The sequence below is a fragment of the Semicossyphus pulcher genome, unplaced genomic scaffold (genome assembly GCF_022749685.1).
Source record: "Semicossyphus pulcher isolate SPU_LCO1_2020_fin unplaced genomic scaffold, fSemPul1.0.p SCAF_16, whole genome shotgun sequence".
NCBI lineage: Eukaryota > Metazoa > Chordata > Actinopteri > Labriformes > Labridae > Semicossyphus > Semicossyphus pulcher.
Window position 1 is genome coordinate 10,243,290 of NW_027211670.1, and position 23,772 is coordinate 10,267,061.

Sequence of the window (23,772 nt, forward strand, 5' to 3'; positions counted from 1 at the left end):
CATAATGTCCTTCTTTAATCACAGCGGGAGCATCAATCTAATTTAAGGAGGGGGGCTTTCTCTCACCGCTCTCCCAAGTAGTCTCCGATGACGGTCTTGTTAAGGCCCTCGCCTTTGTAGAGGAACTGCGCGATGTCTTCGGGAGTGTGCTGAAGGAGGTCGTTCTCCAGCAGGAACTGGATTCCCTGGAGTGGAAGAGGGGGGAGAAAACAGGACGGCTGTTCATCTAAATTGAGGAGGGATGATGGAAAATGATTCATGGCTGAGAAGGGATCACGTTGAGGCTGCAGATGCACTGGAGGCTGTGCTGGTTTATGATACAACATGAGGACACACGGTACCTTCTTTGGATCCATGTTGAATTTCTTCCTGCCCATGGCGATCTGTTTGTTTCTCTGAGATGTTTTGCTGTAACACAGACACATAAATGTAGACATTTAATGAGGAAGTCCATTTATGTAATCTAAAAACACTGAAAATAACTCCCTGAATGTCGAACACAACAATAGATTCTATTTATGGAAGCAGCATCTGTTTTACCCATCGTGTGTACATGCTTTAGCCTAATCTGAAAAACATATGCACGAACACTCAACTTAAAAAACATTGTCTACAGACTTAGAACGTGTGTGTGTGTGTGTGTGTGTGTGTACGTGTAACATGCAGGTGATAAAGTGGCAGGTGAGAGGACAAAGCAGACCTGACCTAACTCTTTATGTATGGAGAACAAGCCTGACTGATTTATAATGGGCACACATGCCGCACATTGACTGTCACTGTTTGCTTAATGCAGCTGTGTGTTGGACGACACACCCAGCCTGTGTGTATACAGGATATTGTACAGAATGATGCTGTTAACATTTTGACAAACAGAAGGTGCAATAAGTCAACATTGGATCCATATGAACGACCAGGTAGATATGACCACGACATATGAACTATCACATAAAGTCACATTATTTATATGTCTATGTCAGCATGTCATAACAACCCTGTGTAATGACTTTCCAAACTGACACGCAAATCCTAAAGACATCTAAGATAAAGGCAATGAGTCAACTTAGAGTCATAATTCTGGAGCTGGTTATTCATGACTGAAGGCAAACTTTGTACTTGTGTTATTCAGGGCTGTAGAGGTCATCTTCTCTTTAAATTTCAGGGACTTGCAGAGCAGAAAACATTCTTAAAATTTATGTTACACATTATTCTTTTGTTATCATCTTAGACTTTTTTCAAGGTTCAGTTTTTCCTTACAATACATGTATTTATGCCAAAGAGCAGAAGTCTCTAAAACAGCCTTTTAGACTGCCTTGTAGGGAGAGAGACATACTACGAGGGCTTCAATCGTTGCCATGGTAATCGACGGCAAAAATCAGTGTTCAACTTTCTTTTTCAAAATAAGAATTAGCCTAGTAAATAGGAATTAGCTTTTTAATAACCTAACATTAATCATTACGAACCACGATTCATCTGTTCTTTTCAAACATGGCTATTTACAACTTTCGGAAAGCGTCCGACACAACACCTTTTTCTCTCATCAACCTGTAATATCAGCATGGCCGTGCTGATATTCAGTATAACATCACAACACTTATACAAGCAGCAAATAGTAGTAAAAATGAACAACAGATAATTTTTTGCACCAACTCAATTTGACTGAAACTGGACTTTTGTTGCCAAGCAACCCAAACATTCTCCTGCAATCTGTGTCCACAGGTTACCACAGATCAGCTGTTCTGATCATGTCCATTCATCTGTTTGTTTTAACTTATCATCAACTAGTGCTGTGTGATTCAGAGGTACCAGCTTGATAGTCTGCTGTGATGTTAATTAATAGTGTTTAGAACACCTGGCTGAGGCGGAGTGATACACAGAGTGAAAAGTCCCAGTGATGTTGTGTTCTATATCAGCACTCGTGGAATGCCTCTTGTCCAATCAGATTACTCAGAACTAACTGTTGTATAAAAAGTGGTGTTTTACTGGGCTGAATTACATTAAAAGGTGTTAATATATAATAACTTTATAAGGCATAATATTTTTTCCCCTTTAGTAAAATAATGATTTCAGTTAGTAAAATTCTGCTTTGTAAGGTTGCTATTAAAGCAGAGCTGTTGCATTGGACTGCCATAGCGTGCCAAGGATTATTATTAGTATTTTCAGCTGCAATGCACTTGAAAGCACGGTAAAGACATCTTGACTTCAGTGTCTTACCTTTCCCCAACACACGTCAGCTGCTCGATCTCCGTCATGACCTCTGCTATCTCAAACTTCAACCTCTGAGAGAAACAAGACATGTCACAGTTAAAAGAGGATACAGTACAGGAGAACGCCTGAAGGGATGTAGAGGAGAGAGACGCTCTGAACACAGTGGGAGATGTATCACTTTCTGTGCGGCTCTATTTGCATTACCTACAGCATGCAAATGGAGCTGCAGCGTTGCAGGAGATAGGCAAAAGGTTAGAAGAAAACCCAATATACACATTTTAATGATCTGCTATCAACACAGTATATAAAGAGAAGCTTCTTTTACCGTATTATATTAAATCATATGTCAAAACTCGCACCTCAATATCGTCGAGCAGCTCTCTCTTCCTGCGTCTGATGTTTGACAGCTCATCCCTCTCCTCCAGGGACAGATCCTCAGGAACTGCAACACACGATGGGAAAACACAGCTTAACTCTCATTTGTGCACAGCTCACATCCCTAAACCCACTCAGCTCGGTACAGATGAGAGACAAAAGTAAAGTGACAGGGCTGCTGCTGCTGCTGCATTGACTGTTTCACCTTGTTCAGCTGCAGCAACACACATCAAGAGGCTGCATGTATCGCCTTAATTAACAAGAAAGAGAGAAGGCGAAGGGTCTTAATTATTCCACTTGAAAGTGTTTTGCTCCCTCCCTCCTTCTGCATTTGGCTCAGGGGGGAAATTCTATTAATAAAACCAATCCAGATTAAGTTTTCTTTCATTAAAAGTGAATTTACCACGGCCCACGACCCTGATTCCCAGGCCGTGAGGGTGTCAGAGCTCCAGGCGTTAAAGCACAGGAGTGGAGGACGACTTTCCCCACTTTTTCTCCCTCTCACTTTACATCTCAATCTTGTTTTTCAATCTTTTACCCCACTCCTCTCTTTCTCTCTGTTTCATTTCCACCCACGCACACTTTATTTTCCGAAGCAAAGACGAGCCTGTGTGCAATCTCGCTTCATTAAGCCAGCTTAGAGGCAGAAAACGCAAATCTCTCAACAGGAAAATGGCACGTCTACTATCGCAGCTGCAGCTCTGAGCCTACATGTTGCTAAATCAGAGATATATATAAAAAAATCACTTGTTATTTCCCCTCGCAGGCGGGGAAGAAGAACCAATTAAAGTAAAATAAGGTCACTGGGTTTAAGAGGAAGCATTCAGCCTTTTTTTTTGCTTCAACAGCTTGTAAAGGAGTTGCGTTCAGGGGAGTATTGTTATAGATAGCCTTCACATTAAGACACAAAAGACGCTTCCTAACCCAGTTATTTAATCCTGAAGCGCCGTGATGAGGGTCAGGTAAACAGCAGGAGAAACAGCTGAGGGATTTCCTTTGTGGGCCATGTTTTTAATAGACAACAGAGGGGGGTATAAATGCACACTGACTGGAAGTATCAAAATAAAGACGTTAATTAGCGCTGCTAACCTCCGGCTATCTCACACGATTACGCAATGCAACTGTGAGCTCTGTGATCGTGGGTCTCGAGCCAATTAGTGCTCTTAAAAAGTTACACAGCTATTTTACACATTTCTTTAATCTTCTACATGAGTAACGTTTTCAACAGTTTGGACCTACAGGCAGTTAAATTATCTCCCTCTGTCCTACATGATATCTGAGACCCACACTATCTTTTAGGAGTCAAAATTTAAAGCAGTAGCTTGACATTCAGGGATATAAGCTAAATAGCTTTCTTGTAGAGAGTTAAATGAGAAGACTGACACCACTCTTTTATCCATCCAGTAAATATAGGGCTCCAGTTAGCACTTAGTTAGCTTAACCTAGCATACAAATAACATAAAATACAACATGATAACAACTGAGCCTGAAGCACTGGTAAGATTTTAACTACCTTCAGACAAGCCAACAAACTATTCTTCATTTCCAATCTTTACGCTAAGCTACGCTAAACATCCTAGCTTAGAGAAAACAATTGCCTGCTGACTGTAGCCTCATTTTTAATGGACATTAAAATTATATGAAAGTACTCTTTAAAACGCAGAGGCCATTAAAATTAGATGTCCAAAGGCTTGACTCAGAAGAAACCAGACACATTGTGATGAAGTCTGGGGAGGTGTAATATATTTTACATTTTTAAGGCAGAAAGTTAATCACCTGAGGAGATACATCTTTAACTGTGAAAGGTTGCTACTGCCACTACACTGTTACACGTTCTATAAAACATTCATACACATCTTAGTACCTACAAAATAACCTGAGGTATAATTTCTAAATTCATCCATGAATTGATGTAACAGAGATAGCTTAGACGAGCATGTAGCACAATAATCAAAAGGTAGCTAAAATGTATGTAAATACCTGCAGAAATCACCTGAATCCCATCAGCCTCAGCTGTGTTTGGTGCTAATTAGCCCATGTTAGAATGCTAACATGCTAAACTAGCTTAAAAACAGATGGAAAACATTACCTGTTATAATGAACATGTTAGCTTTGTCATTATAAGCCTGTTAGCTTACTGACATTAGCATTTAGCTCAAAACACTGTCCCTGCATAGTCTTGAACGCTGCTAGCTTGTCAAAAATGTTAATAAAAAACATGGCTTCAGTGCTTCTAATGTAAATAGGCCTATTTTAATTAGCTTATTTTCTTTTGAATGTCAAAGTACAACTTTGAATTTACAATTTTGTTTGGGGTATTATATATAGCCTATTGAGTCCCTGACATGGACTCAACCATTAAGTCGAGAAATGAAATGAGCCGCAGGTTAATCAATAATGTGAAAAATCTATATATCAGCAATTACATAAGGACTTCCCTTTGTTTTTTTATGTGTTGCTCAGAGGACGATGATGTGCCAGCAGCTAACAGCTCCATGTTTCCAATTTGCCTGAGGCCGTGCATTAGCTAATGGAGATGTGCTATCCTCTGGCTGTAACAGTGTGCATGATTACTTTCTTGATTCATTACAAATCAAATGAAAGCAGAGGATGTCCCCTTTAATAAAAGCCCACCAACATTAATGGAAAAAGATTTCCATTATCCTCCAATCCAGGTCTCTCTTACTGGATATCCTGAGATATATGACTATAAAACCTGTGCTAACGTCTCTGGTCCAGTGGTTAATCTTGTTTAGTGGTGGTGGGGTGGGACAGGGGGGGTCTTCTTCAGAGGTGGTCCACCAATTACATTATTAACACACTTCCCCCTGTGACCCTCTGTGACTCATTCAGGAAACGAGTTTAGTGTCTTTAGCAGGCACAGAGGGAGTCATGGGGCCGGTCGTTACCGCCATACAGACTCAAACCAAACACACGCTCCGATGATAATCTACTAAAATCATGTTTGGTGTGAGTCATTGCTTCATAGTAAACAGTAGACCTTGGGGAGGTCAGAGGGTCTCATAGTGGGGTGGCTGTAGTTGGCAAGGCACAGATTTATCTCTGCAACCATTTAACCTCTGTGACTTCTATATGAAGTGCTATCTGAAAGCATCAAAATCCACTGTATCAAGCGTTGGGTTGAGAGGGTCCAAAGGGTTTAAAACGCCAACATGTGCGCCACAGAAAAAAAGAAAGCTCCAGTAATTTCCCCCCTAAAAAACAAAATCCCTCAAAATCTACTTTGAGGACTAAATCCCCTGCTGCTCTTCACACCCAAAACTAACAACTGTCCCCGGCCTCCCACTGAAACCAGGGGCTTTGATGGCATTTAAACTAATGCAAGGACGCTTTGGCATACATAAAACCCACCCAAGGCTACATCAACCTACATTTTTATTACTTTTATAATGTTATTTTGGGTTGAAATTAACTATTTGTTAGACATGGCAGATAGAAGAGAAAAAAAGGAGTATTTCCAGGCCTTGAGACTTTAATCGAGGACTTCCCTGCGAGTAGTATCCAGCAGCGAGGTATTCACATGGAGCTCAGAGGGAAAATCCCACGCTCACTTTACACTGGCGGCAGTCCCGCACAGTTTTCAGTGACTGGTGTGACTGAGAGAGGATTTGCCCAGATCGAGTGGCTTTAAAGTGCGACTTTACCCGCTGTAATGTCTCTGAAAGTGGGTGAGCTTTGAAAGAGATAACCCTGTTACCCCGGTTGGCCGTGCAGCACACTGGGACACACGAAAGGAAAGCAAGGAAACGTCCTCTAGATCCAGACTCTAATCTGAAACCCGCCGCTCCCAATCCCCCTAACTGTAGACGATGACATGCTCTGGGTCGCACACAGACAGACAGTCAGACATGTGGACATGAGCACATACACACCAAAGGCAGCTGGCACTAATCCCACACACTCACCCTCCCCGCCGCTCCGTAAGCCCACCACGAGTCTGCCAGAGCGGAAGTGTGATGTATAACAGCATATGCACAGATGTTGCCGCCGACCAGCCGCCGCCTGCCTTTAACCTACTTCGCCTCAGTGATGCTGGGTGAAATAATGTGACAGTGTGTGCAGCAGCGGAGAGTCTTGCGTGAAGCTGTCTGCAGAGGCACTTTGGCTCAGAGCCACGGAGCAGGAATTCTGGGACGTCAGCAGAGAGGCCAACGAGAGGAGAGAGGTTATGATACAGAGGGTGAAAGGCCAGGCGCACAGGAGGAGACAGGCGTGTGGAAAAGAGATGCAGCCATGCAGCGATAGAGATAAAGTGAAACTTCAGGTGTCTTCATTCAAAATCCCTTTGACATTTGGAATCATGCAAACTTTCAGCCCTGGAACAAAACAAATGTCACATGGTGAACTTCATAAGTTTGAACAAGGATAAAACTTGTTAAAACAAAAATTGTTTTTTATTTAATACGTGTGCATAGACGGTGTAGAGATATTAGATTAAAGCTGAAAATATAGGCGTTGGTGAATGTCATATCTATATCGCTTATTCTGTTCAGAGTCGCGGGGTGCTGGAGCCTATCCCAGCTGTCATTGGGCGAGTGGCGGGTACACCCTGGACTGATCGCCACACACATAGAGACAGACAACCTTTCATGCTCACATTCACTTATAGAGTCATCAGTGAACCTAACGAGCATGTCTTTGGACTGTGGGAGGAAGCCGGAGTACCACACTCTACACAGGAAGGCCCACTTCATCTGAACAGGGGCTCGAGCTAGGAACCTTTTAGCTGTGAGGCGTCAGCGCTAACCACTGCACCACCGTGCAGCCAGTCCATGATTTGCTACATGGAATTTGGACACAGTGACACCATTTCTAAATCACCTAAAGCAATGTTTTCTGCATTATTTATCCTGTAAAAAAGGGTTTTTAATATCCGCACATATGAGTACACATACGCCGATACCAATATATCTGTAGTGGTCCTGTATCGGACCAATGATACTGGCCAGCTGATATCGAATGATGAATATTCAGATCAATTTTTGTTTCTAGTGAAAATGTTCGATTAGACTTGTAATTTACAACTTTTTTGACAGTGTAATCTGCAGTTTTTCTTTTCAGTTAAACATTACGTAAAGCATTCATTGTTCAGTCAATTACATGAGAAAACACGGGGAAAGATGTTGCTTGTTTATACGATTGAAATCTCCTAAAGCCAAAGAAATGTCTTCAAATTGCTTGATTTGTCGTCTAAAACATACAGATATTCAAATTTCAGAAGCAGGAACTTGAGAATCTTTGCCTTTTTTGGCTTTAAAAAAAGGCTCAAATGATCAAATGATTTTTAGTTTTTTCGTTAGATAATTGCGTGATAAAAAAAAAGCCAAATAAAGATGTAGAAAATTCAAATAACCTTCATTTGCATAGTACATCACACACTTAATCCAAAGTGTTTCACAGACCAAAATAAAGAAGACCCAAAATATTGTTATGATAAATAAATTACGTTTGTAGTCTTAACACGCACATTACTACTTTTGAAGTTGTGTAGATTCCTGCTTAATGTTTCTGTTGTGCATTGTGTGTAGTATCTGCGCCTGTGAAATCTTGCAGTATCACAGTACACTGCTCAGAGGCCTGATCAGTAATAATTCAGAGACTACACTCACGGCTGAAATCGCGTGAGAAGACAGATTTGGGGGTCTAATATGGCTTCTAGTTTTTAACTACCGCTGGGGTCATGAGGAGAATCTGGGGCTCGGGGAGCTGAAGAGCCCTCGCACTGATTGCTCTGGTTAATCTGCAGTTTTTGGGAGGGACCTCCTGCTGTGAGTGCATTTGTGTGAGTGTGTGGTTGCTTAGGAGGTGGTCTGCACATGTTGCCCTCCTTATATCACACATCTGCTCAGCATCAGCACTATGTCAATATTTGATTCGATGAACACAGCCAGCAGAGTCTGAGGGGGTTTCCACGGCCATATGCTGCAGCCAAAGCAACCATAATCTGATGATATGATCGGCCTGAGAATGATTTAGATGGATGCTGTTTCTCCTGGAGACTGGGCAGGATGAGAGGCTTTCACGAGCTGGGTACGGTCCAAGTAGCTCTGCGAATGATCATCCAGGTTTTACACGAGGGGGGCTGTAAAAGCATCCATGTTTATGTTTTTCGCTTGTTCCCTCTCACGGGGCTAGAATATCTAAAATTTAGCACATAGGAGATGAATACTGGTGTAACATAGAGCTTAAACCTGTTAAATATCAATATCTAGTCCATGCCACTGTTTGTTGATTATTCCAAGATGGCTGACCTCACTGCTAGCTTAATAGCCATACCAATAAGTTAGCTGTAGGTTAGCTTTGGCGTGGTTCATAAACAAGTGAAACCAGGGACAAACAAACCGATCCGTTAATTCATCTAATTCACTTAATTTAAATATTGAATTATATTAAGGTTCCAGCAATGGCGGCCATTTTGCCAACCATTTGTTGACACTTCTGTTGTAGTTTTTGGTGGGTAATTCTCCAAAGAGTAGCTTTATGTGATTGTTATTGCATCCCTGTTTCTCGTAATTACAGTCCAAGTAAGAGGAATGCTCACTAGCAAGAATGCTAGCTAGCTAGGAACAAAAATGCCGGCCGTCAACTTTGGTCTGAACTGGATAAGATTTGGTAGAACCCACTACCTGTTCATAAGAATTGGACGTTCTTGGTTTCACAAGTGTAGCCAATGCTGAAGAGCTGATTTATTCTTCTTAGTTGATTTATTAACTCAGAAACATTTTAGTTTATGGTCTCAATTGCTCGACTCAGGACTTTTTTGATACAGAATGATGAATATTTTCTAAATTATGGTCCAATGTAGAGTAAAATAAAAGAAGATAAAGCAGTATATGCTTTAGGGCGTGGCCACATATGATTGACAGTCACTACTAAAGCTACCGGTCAACCAGGAATGAGACGTAGCAATGGGCACCCTCTCGTCCAAATATGGTCACTTCTGGCTCCAAAAAACCAAGAGGGCGACTGCTGAGATGTCAAACTCGAGGCTGCTAAACGTCACAGTTGCTTTGTTAACTTCCTATACATGTCTATGGTAGAAACAGGATATGTATTGTAACGAGCTAAACGTTTTTATTTTGTCTTCTACTTTGGATTATGACTTCAAACCGCAACAGTTTTTGTTTTCAACCAAATGTTGTCATGCTAACACGCTAACATGCTAAACATAGGCAAACATTACACTTGCAGATCTCATTGTCATTGGAACTTGTTAGCCGTTAGCATTTAGCTCTAAGCAAAAGTGCAACCTCACAGACCTGCACATTTCAGTATTCCCTTGCTTTTATAATTGCATAATTCAAGATGTGTTGTGTCGTACCTAACTTGGAAATAATCCTTGTCTCAGCAAACATGAATGGAAGACAATAAATGTAAAAAGATGACAAGTAGTGTATTTGAGGGGTGATTACCAGACACCGCAGCTGCTTCCTGCTGCTGTCAGCTGATTGACAGGAAGCGGAATGAATGTGATGCTTTATCTGATGTGAACACCTGCGTTATTGCGATGGATATCTACCTTGGGAGAGATTCCGTCTGTATTTGGTACATCTCATTTTGAATAAGACAATGAATGAGAGGAAATTAGTTCTGATATCTTCAGAGAGCAGAGCGTCAGCCTGGGTGATTGGCACTGACTCCAAACCTTTCAGTGTAAAACTACATGTCGGCCTCCACAAGTCCAGATTGTTTCTGTGATGGTTGTGCGCCTGCCTGTAAAAACACTAACTTTGTCGGACCACCCTGATCCCATTCACAAGTTTACAAAATTGGTCCGTCTTGACTGTAAGTCCACTTCAGCTCCTCATAGATCGTTTTAAATATCAGTTTTTCCCATGGCTGCCTGCTGGATCAGAGAGCTTCTGTTTAAAAGCTGCTCTGTCCTCAGCCAGTCTATTTGAAACAGAGCAGAAGAAAATACTTTATTGTGAAAAAAAGAGCAGGAAATGAAATGAAAAATGGCCAGGGAATGTTATTAAGGTGAGAAGGAGCTGGGCGTTGGTGCGGTTCTCCATTTCTTTTGAGCCAGAAGCCAAGAAACACTCGTCTACAGCCCGCCTCGCCCCTCCTCGCTCTGTCTGAACAGTCAGCTGGACCTTGTTTTCTCTTACCCCTCCTTCCACTGACATAAGGTGTGGATTACTCGAACACGGTACATCTCCGCTGCCCTAAAAGTCTGTCTGTGTTCCTCCCTGACTCTGGCTCATTTAATTTGCCGTTCCTTTTGTCTCCCATCTGCTCTCTGTCTCGCACTTAAAGGGATCCCCTCTCGACAGCTCCCAGGAATAATTCCAGGCAAAGAGTACCTCTATTCACCAGCAGAAATGTTGCTTTACTGACAGACTACTACACTCACACACTACCATGGTGATGGGAGCATGTCGGGAAGCCTCCCCAGTCTCGCGCCTAATCAGGTCCATATGTAGTCTTCTCTCTCACTTAAATCATGCACTTTGTTACAAGCCTCGGCTCAATCCCTGCACAGCCCTGTCTGTGTTTGGGTATTTGTCTCGTTGCATGTGGTATAATGTACTGTATGTTTAATCTTCTAATGTTGCACCACAGAAACCCATAATCTTGGCAGTCAAAATGAATTTCTGTTCTTTCCAAATCTCCCCTTAAGCCTTTAAACAACACCGCCAGCCTGCCGGGTCAACTGACGACATTGTAAAGCGCACATTTTAGCACATTTTTTTGGCATTGGTTGTCGACACGCATAAGAGACACATTTTGTCTAAACCGTTGCAGACATTTGTTTCTGGCTACTGGGGTGTTGCAGGAAATTTGGAAACGGTGAATTCAATCCAGCCCAATGTTTTTATACCTGAGGGGGAATTCTTTCTGGGGCATTGCAGGTGAATAAAACAGATGTGAAGTACACACGACATTCACATGAAAACAAAGGATTTAGAGCTAAAGACACTCTTATATTTTCATGTATTTGTGGTTTTGCTACTGGTCAGTTATTATTTTAAAAAATACTTCTTTCCAGAAGTTTAATGAGACCCTATCTTTATGGTAATGAAGCTTTAGCTGCTAAAGTTAGCTTAGCATAAACCTGGGGGAACTGTCACAAAATCTGCTGAGTAATCGTCAGTCAAATAACCCCCCTAAAAACCCATCAAGTCGTTTGTACACCTGTTTTTGTCAGAATTAAACAACCAGGATATAAAGTGGTAGTAACATTTGCGAGCTTTGGCTAGCTTCCGGTTACCTTCGGCTAATACCAGGCTAGCTTAATGGTCCTCAAACAGGTCACTGGTCACCTTCAAGTTGCAGAAGGTGGCGGTAAAGTTTCAGAGACAGACCCTGAAGAGGGCGGTGAAAATAGCCAAGCTGTGCGTGCCTTTGGGTGACGTTATGAACCAGGACACTAGAACAATGTGTTTGGAAGAGCAAATGTTAATCTGGCAGGGTTAAACCAATGTAATTAAATTAATAGTACCAAACTCAAAAATTTGTATGGCTTTCTGCCTGAACACAACTTTAAAAGACCTCAGTTACATATTCTGGCACCAGGTCAGTCAGAGTCTTGTATGATTAAGAGCACTTAAAATGGATTGTACAAGCCAATGCAGTGAAGCCAAAATGGGTTTGATATGTGGAAATTATTCTGCTACCCAATAGCTCAATTGTTTAGGCACACAGGGTCTGTATCTGTATGTATGTAACTGAACGACACAACTCAACTACTTTCTTAACGTGCTGCTCCAGGCTCAAGTCACAATGAAGAATTACACCCAGATTTTTTTGGAGCTGACTTTAAAGTTAAGTTGGGAGTGAGGGGGCCGAGGAGTGGCTGTAATAGCCTGGGATGTTTTCACGGCAAATGCTGAAGTTCTGGGAAATACATTTTTATGTCATTTAGGCAGCTATGTAGAAAAGCGAACGAACTGGTGTCAGAAGGTGTAAAAGACAGGTACAGCTGTGTATCATCTGCAAAGCTATGGTCGGAGATGTCGAAGAATTGTCTTTCCCAATGGTAACATGTATAGCGTATACAGAAGAGGTCCCAACATTGATCCCTGAGGTACTCCACAGTATGTTTGGACAGTTTGTGGTGTAAATTTACCTACCGCAAGAAAGAAGTCCCTGTTTCAGCTAAGGCTGATGGTAGTTTTTCTAACCACGGTAAAACACTAACACCCCCTTGCGGTCATACCACCGCCCCCCCACCCCTGCTCGCTTGAGAGACGGAGAAAACATGTTTATCTTTTTTTAAACTTTATTACCATCGCTAAACTGTGGTGTAAATTTCTTTGTCCTTCATCTTGATCAACTTACGGTCGGAAACTCTGAGCTGCCGTGTTCGCGTGCTGTGGTTCCACGCACACATATTAGTGCTGATCATTTACTCAAACCAGCCTTTTAGCGTCTTTCTCGGACATCGGTTCGGTTTTATTTTTTTGTTTCCCTCTCTTGGGGTCAACGGAGAAGTGTCTCAACTGCTGCTTCTCCTGATTTTTGTCCTGTTAACTTGACACCTGACAGCATTCCGGCGATGATGGTCACTGGGTCAATCCCGCAGTTGCCATCACATAACCGGGGTATTGCGGTAATGCGGTTACCGTCACAGCCCTGGTTTCAGCTTCTACAGGTAACTGAAACTCTTATATTGTTTTTCTCATCTTATTCTTTACTATCAGCTGATAGTGGAGGTAAATACCCGACCTTGAAAATACTATTTGTAAAGCAACTTTACTACGAAGGGAAGGACGTTTACTTTACATAAAATGATTATTTGTAGGAAAGGATTATTTTACTTTTAATTGTTTTCTTGATTAATTGATTCAGTGTTAGATAGTTAGTGTCAGAAATTGAATGCGTCAAGAGCTTCAAGACGCAACGGTGATGCCTTCAAGATGCTTGTTTTGTGTAATTAACAGTCCCAAACCCAAAGATATTTAGTTAACTGTAATAAAACACTAATGAGACCGGAAAATGTTTAAGAGGTTGGAACCAGTGAATTTCCCCAGAAAAGTTCCTGATTAATTGTTAACCATCCTTTCAGCTGTAATGCATTTGACCTATAAGCCGTCTCCGTATGCAGCGCTGCAGCGTGTCTACAGGGCGACATTAGGTAGATGAAAGAGATGCAGACAGACACAGATGTCTGAGCTCAGTTCGGCTGTTGTCTAGCCATTCAGCACCGACCACTTACACTCAGCTAGCCAGCCTCCCAGGGCGAACTGTAGCTAGAGAGCATCCAAATCTCGCCTCGAGTGACTGCCTCATGTCCTCTCACACACTCAGCCTCGAGCCACAACAAAGAGCGTATCCTAATCACATCAACTTCCCCTTCTTACCGACTAATCCCCCTCAGAATGACGCCAAGAAATCACACACACGGTATGTTTATTCACATTTTCTCTAAAGCCACATTAGCTTGGGTTTCATGCCTGCTGGGGCGAATGTGATATGAAATAACTGCATACACTCAGATGACCATTAAGTGTGAGGAGATAATGACGAAAACGCAGAGAAGAAAGGCAGAATTTCTCTTTCTAAGGGAGGTGTTTCATTGAAAGTAGAGATCAATGATGATCCTTTGGACAGACACGGCCGTGTGTGCACCATTTAAATCCTCTGACAGACAAAACATCGGAGCTGCAGTCTGATATGGTTTGTTATTCCAGCACGCACTCACACATTCAGCCCAAAGAGAGAAGAATTGAAGGAAAAGCCTTTCCCATTCAGCTTTCCCACGGTCAGAGAGACAGAAGAGTGTTGACTGACACAGAGGGGTTATCAAGACATTCACACAGGAAATATGGTCAAGGAAACCTCACAGGACACCATTAACAAACATTTTAGCGCGTTTGGTGGCGTCTGCAGGGGTGTATCCAGACTTTTGGACTGGGGTGGCCCAACTGCATTACTAACCCATGCAGGGGGGACATGAGATTCATGAGATCCACTGTTCATATCTACTTTAACTATCATCATCAAGGTATCATTCCTCCATCCATTATCTATACTGCTTATCCTGTAAAGGGTCGCAGTGGGGCTGGAGCCTATCCCAGCTGTCATTGGGAGAGAGGTGGGGTACACCCTGGACTGGTCACCAATCTATCACAGGTCACCAATGAACTAGCATGTCTTTGGACTGTGGGAGGAAGCCGGAGTACCTGGAGGGAACCCAGAACTGGCAAACTCCACACAGATAGGTCCACTTCTAACTAGGAACCTTCTAGCTGTGAGGCAACAGCGCTAACCACTGCACCACCGTGAGCAGGACTCACAAAAAACGGTGCATCTCCCATCTTGGTTTGAAATTAAGTTGCGCATCTGATCAGGAAGATAGCTAACGTCCTTGAGGATTATGGGGTGGCACTTGGGGTGGCCAATCTGATTTTAGGGGGCCGTGCCTCCCCAGGGCATCTCCTGGACACGCCCCTGGCTGTAACTACCTTTAAACATAAAGCATGTTTTGTTTAGGAGCCTCAGTCCTCACAGATGTCTTTAATCAGGTGCAAAACATTTCTAAAAGTCGAGCCCTGTACTCTGCCTTTATTTATCCCCTGGCTGAAGCGTCACAACGCCGCTATAAAGAAGAGAAAACACAAGAAGCCAAGTGTTAAAAATCCAGGGCCTCCTTCCAGACGCTCAGCGAACTGCTTTCCAGCCAATTTCTGCTTCTGTGTTCTTTCCACTTCTCCATCCAGCTATACGGTGATGCTAAAAATAGCCCCATGAGTAATAAAAACTTGTAGGATTTCGAGCCTGTTGCTAAATTTCAACCAGGCCCTGTCTGCTCCGCGGCGTGTAAAACCGGAGCAGAGAGGTCTGATTAGCGAGTGCCGTAAACATGCACTAATGAATTCCATGTTTTAGTTTATAGTTTCACTCAGTGTGTAGCTCCGTTTAACTGAGATATGTGAGCCATGTGTGCAGCGTTGCTCCATTATTCCACGAGTAATGTTTCTTAATGAAATTGTTGTTCATTGTTAATGTCAAAATACCCATTTAAGCAGCTTTGATGTCCACTTCTAATCTCCAAAACCCTCTCAGTTCTGAAACTTCACCGTCCCTGTTTGAGCCTCAGGAGTGGTGGATTGTGGGAGATTTATCTAGTTGTAGAATTTATTAATCCTAAAGGATATCATGACATCTGTTGGATCTTTTCTCTGCTGTTCTCAGCTCGTGCAATGATGCAGAACAAATTATAGCCCCAACTTTGCACACATGTTTGCATGCATACAGTACAGGCAGGCGTGAGAGCATCGTCCCTAATGCACACACAACGTGCTAATGTGCACATTTGTTGTCATGCAGAAAAAGGCCCTCGGAGTAATAAGCAAAGCTTGTCATTAGCTGGATTCAGGTCATAAAGAAATCGCTCTGACATCATCCTGTACTCATGTCGTTTGATCTTCTCTTGATGAAGGTGTAACTTCAGCTCCTGGAAGTGTTGGAGACAAATTTAGCTCTAAGTGGCGGCGCTGTGATAGCAGCGTATCAAGGTGTGCGTGTGAAAATGTTAAGTGTTGTGTGTGCGAGAGGCAGTGAGGGTGTCAGTGAGCGAACTAGCACTTAATTACTTTAGCATTTATGGTAAGTTATTTGAATAATTCACACACGGCGCAGGGCTGCACATAATCTGTCTGAGTGTGTGTCGTATGTTTCCAGCCTGATCACAGGCAGCGTGCCTCCGCCGCTCTCTGACATCCTGTCACATGATTCAGTATCTCTTTGACCGGCCTCATGTATGGCGGGTGTGCAGGCAGAACATGTGATTCACTTATTTTCTGAGGGGCCATTTATGCCTATAGTGAGTCCTTATGATCCATATTACAAAGAGGATATAATTCAAATCCTAAACAGTGATTTTCTGAATCCTATTACTTTCAACAATCCTCTGAAACACTCACAAATGAATAGAAAAAGAGTTGTTCGGATATAGATAAAACTGTTGGAAACGTCTCAGATTCAGCTTAAATTGTGCTTTAAATGTGGGATCAGGTAAAGTAGAACAATCCAACACCATAATTTAGTAGCGTACTTTTGTGAGAATCTTTGTGGTTTCAGATCTCTTGTGCAAGTTCACTTCGTTTTAACGGAATAAAGCCAATTAAGTGTCCAAAACATGAAGGGTTCTTCCTCCCGGGATCATGAATATTCTCACTCATTTGCATGCCTATATTTCCATTACACTTGTTTGTTTGTAGGGGTAACGGGGGAAGAGAGTGTGGGGACGACGTGTGGGAAAGGGCCGAGGGTGGGAGTGTAGCCTCGAGGACTGTAGCTTCTATATGGGATGTGTGATTAAACCACTGAGCTAAACCGGTGCCCGTATTTCAATTCAATTTTTGTATTGTTTAAATGTTTCTCAATAACGTTTGTCTCGTTTTAAAAATTGCATACATATTTTAATTTAATTATTTTTCGGAGCCCCTTCCTTCCTCCTGAAACGAACAAGCTGTTTTGCCATGCGAAGGTCTGACCTTAGCCACAATTGGCTGACAGTATTTGGAGTGACCGCGTAGCCCCTCCCCCACTCCAAAGGTGTAGAAAATATGGCTGCTCTAGCATAGGTTATTCTGCCTCATATGTATGAACCGGAATCGCCAGGAGGTATAGGAATGGTAGGTTGAAATCTTGACAACAACTTGACTACAAGCGAGTGCAAGAAGGCAGCCTGAGGTGAATGACGGAGAATGACGATTGGTCGATTTCAGCGAAAGCGAGGTTCTACGTAGAAACCTGCAGCTGTTCTGAGCGGCTCATTTCAGAGGCGACCTTTTTAAAAATGTCACACTTTTTCACTGTGAACAATAAACACCCCAAAATGTGAAACCCATGCAAAATATGAGAATATCCATTTAAAAGATACGGCCGCTTTAAAGGAAAAGCAAAGAGCCATCAAAAGCTTTAGGCTCATCCTCTGGGGACCGTGAATTAACACAGCATAGTTCAAGAAATCCAAAAACCATTGAACATGTAGAGTGTATAATAATCTACGGACATGAAAAGGAGGATTATAGAGAGACTTAAAGAGCTTTTACTACATCATAGCCCCTGAATGCCTAACTATTAATTAAGATCACTAAAGCAGGTCAAACTGCACGTTTCCCACTTTCATTTGAATTCAGGAAAAGTCGTCTCGCTTGAGGTATATTCAGACTCTTCAGACATGAGACCAATATGGGGGTAAGAGGTGGAAGTCCAGATGAGCGTCTGTGCTAATCTCTCACAGTTTAACTGACAAACTCTTATCAGACTATAACCATTTGTTTACACTACACTGCCTTCAAGGCCCCTCAGTCCACAAGGCGGTTTGGATTATCTGCTCAGGAGCAAACTGTGTGCTTGTTTCAGCAGCACTATCATATGATAACTGATACGGGACTGTGAGAGCAGCCACCATGTGAGCAGTAATCCGGGTTAGACGGGCAGGTTTGAGGCACCACATGCTTTTGTTCCAGTATATTTTAAGAGTAATTTCTTGGTAGCTTTTATATAGCAGCCAATGTGACTTTATTTGACTTAACCTCCACCTATAGCATCCCTATAGTTAGGAAACCTTATTGACCTTAAAGGAACTTCATTTGTATCGATGCACACAGAATATTTTGCACTATTTTGCAGCTTTTGTAGTAAATCCGGGACCTTATCATGTCTTAAAGTGGGTTAATCTCTAAAATAGGACAATAGAGACGCACATTTCATTGGTTTTTATATTTTTGCAACAGGAAGTAGATCCCTGCTCGGTCTATCCTCCATATGGAAGGCTGCCAGCCAGATTTCTTATCAATTTCCACCAGTTTACAGGCTTCCAGCAGAGCGAAGAGATAGTGAGAGCAACTTCAAAGCCTTGCAGTAAGACATCAAACAGATGGTGAAGCTGCATGCATGATAAAAAATATTGCAGAGTTTTTGTTTTGTTTTGTTTTGCTTAAACCGTGACTTCAGCGTTTCTGGGCATGTTCCTGCACAGGGAAAGACAGACTCTTTCTCACCTGCGAGTCGCACTGTTATTCAGAGAAATGCTGCTTTATTGTCAGGTTTTACATCATGACAACAGACTCTGGTTGTTTTTCAAGGTACATCCTGAAAAACCTCCGTGTCCCCTCACTCACACATCCATCCATCCATGCACACGGGCTGTAGGGGGGGAGAGGAAACCAATGTGGAAAGGGAAAAACAGCCTTACCGTGATTGTCTTCATCCATGTTGATTGAAGCAGTGACAGGGCAGTCCGGCAGAAGGTGTGTCCGACTCAAACCTCGCGGAAAATGAATTTTACTGTCTGATTTTCAACGGGATTTTCTTTGACAAACAGCCGGAGCTGGTGTGTTGACAGACAGATATGTGAAGTGGACTCGTGCGCATGTGTCAGCGGTTAAATGATGGTTAAAAAAGAGAGAAAAGAAGAATAAAAAGCCGCAGTGTGGGTGTAAATTATGGGCAGGGTCCTAATTGTAGCTGTGATATTTCAGATGTGTCTGCCCGCGATGTGAGACATCTCTCTCTCTGGTCTCTGCTCCATCCTCCGGCTGCTCCGTCTGCATTCACATGAGCTACACGGCAACCGCGGCGACGTCATGAAGCCCCGCCCCTCCCTCCTAATAACACCCCCACACAGACACACACACACACACTAAGGAGGGAGCACTAAAAGTAGTCTAATTTAAGTATATTCATTCTAAAAATACAACCAATAAAATACCAACCATGCTTACATTTGTAATTAAGAACCTCTCCTAACATTTACATAAAACGTGTCTTACTAAATGTTTTTTGTTTATTAAAAAATATTTTAAAAAACTTAATTTAGTTGTATAGTTTTCAGTGACATTTAACGCTAAAACGTTACATCAGATTTCAAAGGGGCACGTTGTAAGTAAATGATCTAATCAAGAATTTGGAAGTTGAACACAAAGGTGTATGTTAATTATTTCCCACTCCATTAGCTATAAATAGATTTCACAGAGCACTTGTGTGGCTGCATTTTGCATTTGTTCCCCCTTATTTGCAACTAGATTCAGATAACTTGGTTACACTGATGGTTGAATTACAGCTTTCCTGGGCATCTGCGGCACTGACAGAGCACTAGAAAGCACTGATGAATAAAAATATCATAAAAGATAGGAGTCCCTTAACTTAGCTTTAAAACAATAAAGTTTTTACGACATACTGAAATAATGCGCTGTAAATGTTTTGTTCTGATGTTGTGGATTAGTGATTCTCCGATATTTAGGCCAACATTGACATTAAGTATTTGTTGAAATTAGTATCTGTTCAGGAGCTTTACATCCATGTACGGATTAAAAGACAAGTAAAACACAAGACATGACACGGCCCCTCACCCCTCAAACATCAGCTTTTTCTTTTTCTTTTTTTTTTGGCTTTTTGTGGTTTTTTTGTTTCATTGTGTTGTTATTTTGTGTCTCTTTGGAGTTGTTTTGTTCCTTTGTGTTGTTGGTTTGTGTCTTTTTGTAGTTGTTTTGTTTGTTTCTGTAGTTGTTTTATGTCTCTTTAAGGTTGTTTTGTTTCATTTTGTAGTTGATTTGTTTCTTTTCGTAGTTGTTTTGTTTTGTTGTGTAGTTGTTTGTGTCTTCTTGTAGTTGTTTTGTTTCTTTTTGTGGTTGTTTTATGTCTCTTTGAAGTTGTTCTTTGTCTATGATTGGTCGTTTTGCGTTTTGTTTCTTCTGTCTTTGTAGTCCAATCAGTCGATTTTATTTAAAGTGCAAAATCACCATGCAAAATGGTCTCAATACACTTTACAATTTAGTTATTTTGTATCTTTGTGGTTGTTTTTTTGTTGTTGTTGTTGTTGTTGTCATTTTGTATCTTTTTGTCATTGTTTGTGCATGTTTGTTTTCATCTCTTTGTGGTCTTTTTGTGCTGTTTCATTGACTTTACTACAAGAAGTGTTAACAGTCACTTAAGGCCCCCTACTTGACCTCTTTAGCCACCCTGTAGGCAAAGACCCCGGGGTAATTCATTCATCCTTGTTTCTTTGTTATCACATCTTCCTAGACTAACGAGAACATTCTAGCATTTACTATTTAGTGACAAGTAGCAAGTGAACATCTGAGGACAATCGTGATATGATCAAAAGCCCGAAAACAGCTCCTATGTGACCCTAAGACGAGTTTGTTTTGTCAAGAATGAATCTTCAATCTGAACTAAGCAGTGGTTAAAATAGCCAATATTTCCTACATGTGCCATTGACTGTGGTTACTTTAATGTTTATTTTTAATTTTACCAAGACCTTTGAATGTTTGCACACAATATTTCCTCTTTAAAGTACTTAATTTATCATGTCTCTGAAGAATACCTCCACACTTCATCTGTAATGGCTGCAAGGCATTGTTGACATCAATGGGCTGAACTTTTGACCTCTCCGACGCAGCACAGTGAGCTGTAGCCACTGGTTTGTGAAGACTATAATTCAGGGATTTCACGCACAATGGCACAATTTATCATCTGTGAATGTGAAACACCCGTCGCCTGTCAACTTTGACCATAAATACCAATCGATTCAAAGCTTTTTGTGGAGTCGTAATGTAGCATTTGTTGTCGGTCACCATCTTGATTCATTACCTAAAATGGATATAACAAACCAGACGTGATACAGCAAGATAAATGGCGGCAAAGAAAATCCATCTGCAACTAACTGTCAAAACACCAAGACCTCCAGCCTGTGTTTAGGGCCTCTTTAAGGTCAAAGGTCAGACTCCTGAAGTTCGTTTAGGGGTTAAACAGCTTAATCAATGATGTGAAGGTGAACTGATGAGGACAGGAAACATGCCTTTGCTTTTATTCAGATCTAGGCTCAAAATGAATCACAATATTTAAAGTATAAAAACTTTATTGAACACCTTCAGTTGACTCTATGTTAATCGTGCGTCTCTGATTCTGACCTCATGAGTCCGCCTCTCTTTCCTGATGAGCGACGCAGGCATGATGTCACCATTTAAAGCTTTCTAGCGCGGTACTTCCCATCCGTACCACCCTGCCCAGCCGAGCTCATGACTCACTGAGGCTTTTCCAGGGATGAACCCGGCCGCACCAGCAGTGATGAAGCGCTGCAGGAGGAATATGAAGGCAGGACTCAGCATGTGGTCCAGAGATCAGGAAGGGAGGTGATCTGAGGACTCATTGTTCAGCTCTTCAGAGGGACAATGGAGGAAAGTTACAGGAAGGAAGTGATGTGATCCCGTGCCCTCATCCACCAAAAACTGTATTATAAGATCTGATCTGACCTGTGTCAAATCATTTCCAAAAGTGGAATGTTACTCAGTACATTTATTTAAGAACTGCAACCTACGATTTATTATTTGATGTACTCGTTCTTCATTTCATTTTTTGACTCAGTGTAGATTATAGTACCTTTACTCTGTTTATTTGCAAGTAGTTATTACACAGAAGGACACTTTCAGAATAAACTGTTACACAGTAAAACACACGATAAATTATTAAAATAGAACATATAGTTTTAGATGAAACTAGCAGTTCCCATTCTTCTTCTACAACCTATTTGCTCTTAAAGTAATAATCTCAAAGATTTTCATTTAGATAAATGTCTGTTAAGTCACTATCTATCATTTGCAGAACTACAGACTGGGTGTCTGTGGCAACTTTCGCTGAAAAAATCACAAGTGACGCCCAGTCAGTGACGCGTTTTCCATCAGCCAGCAGTGGTTGGTCTGCCAGAGAGGGTAGGCGGAGCTAAGCGGCTGCTTTTCCGGTCTCTGCAAGTGTTGCGAGTAAACAGTAATCTACTATGGCTGAACAAACAAAGAAAAGATCGATGACTACAGATACAACTTCAACAATAAGTGAAAATCCAAAGAAAAAGAAACAAATTCAACGCTCAGACAACCGGAGCCAACTGTGGACGTCACACATGCGACAATGTTAAGATATCTGGGAAGTGTGCTCCCACAATTACCATTTATCACCACAGGTGCCGCCAAAGATAACGAAACTGAGATCCTCAAGATTACCACTTTAACTTCTCATATGATTTAAGCACAAGCACAAAGAGGTGAAATTCCAATATTTCCAATATTTCCCAAAAGCAAAGATTAAAGTCCAAAATATGACATAAGCCTATGTCCAAGTTTTATTTTTTCATCTTTCCCCATCTCTTAATCATCTCATTAACCCTTCAGATTTATCCTGTGACTCCCTGGAGGGGCCAGGTTGGTAACTAACAGATTAAACAACCAAATTAATAAAGTAGACAGTAAATTCCTGCAATCCTTCATGTATGCATTAATAATGTAAATGGTAAAATGTATTTATATAGTGCTTTTCTAGTCTTCCGACCATTCAAAGCACTTTTACACAACATGTCACGTTCACCGATTCACACACTGATGGGAAAGACCTAACTGATAAGAAAGCTCCAATCAGGAGCTATAGGCATTCATAATTTGGGGTTCAGTGTCTTGCCCACAGACAATTCGACATGTAGAGCCGGGGATTGATTGAGAGACGACCCTCTACCACTGAGCAACAACCGCCCCTAGTTGTAATTCAGTAAACCAATCACAGGGGCCTATTTTCTGCAAAATAAGTGCTTTTCCTTTGAAGTACATTTTGGTTATAATACTTAAATTGCAGGATTTGTAATGAGTACCTCTGTCGGCACAACAGACCAATTAACGCGCCAAGAGACCTGAAGGCCAACCAGTGTCCTTTTGATGTTATTTTGTTACATAGTGTACCCCTAATCATGCAAGCAGAAGTTGACCCAAATGAGCCCATTGTAACAAAATACTGACCTTTATCTGGTCTTTTAACATGACATGTATATGTTTTGCTGCTGTCCTCCATGTGAAGTACGATATTTACCTTTGCGGCCTCTAAAAAAGCCTGACTCCTGCTGTAATAGACGCAACTGTAATGAGTTGATCTTATTAGGAGTCATGATTCTGTATGTCGAGTTGTACAAGCACTTAGAGAGGAGATAGCATCACTACTCATCAGCTGCAGCATCACAGCCAACACGGCTTTGCCTCTCCACTACAGTGTGGTCTGTTCATTAGACTCATTTATGTATTCATTGTAAGTGCAAGTGATGAACATAAACATGTATGTACATGCTAAAGCGTCTAATTATAGCTGTGAATTATACAGTGCAAGTATGAGTGTGTTGGCTTTTCCTTATGTTCATGCAAAGCTTCAACTGTTACGCAACAAGTATGGAAACTAGTA

At 41.7% G+C, this 23,772-nt stretch overlaps 1 protein-coding gene across 1 annotated transcript in view; it reads right to left on the bottom strand.

Moving 5' to 3' along the window:
• LOC138593454 (cytohesin-3-like) overlaps positions 1–19,078 on the bottom strand; it is a 36,722-nt gene extending 17,644 nt beyond the window's left edge. The window contains exons 1-5 of the mRNA XM_069664468.1: positions 18,755–19,078; positions 2,565–2,647; positions 2,212–2,276; positions 342–408; positions 67–185 (exon numbers count right to left, since the gene is read on the bottom strand). Coding sequence (XP_069520569.1) covers positions 67–185; positions 342–408; positions 2,212–2,276; positions 2,565–2,647; positions 18,755–18,773 — 353 coding nt within the window. The 5' untranslated portion in view covers positions 18,774–19,078. The remainder of the gene's footprint in view (positions 1–66; positions 186–341; positions 409–2,211; positions 2,277–2,564; positions 2,648–18,754) is intronic.
• Positions 19,079–23,772: the final 4,694 nt, after the last annotated feature.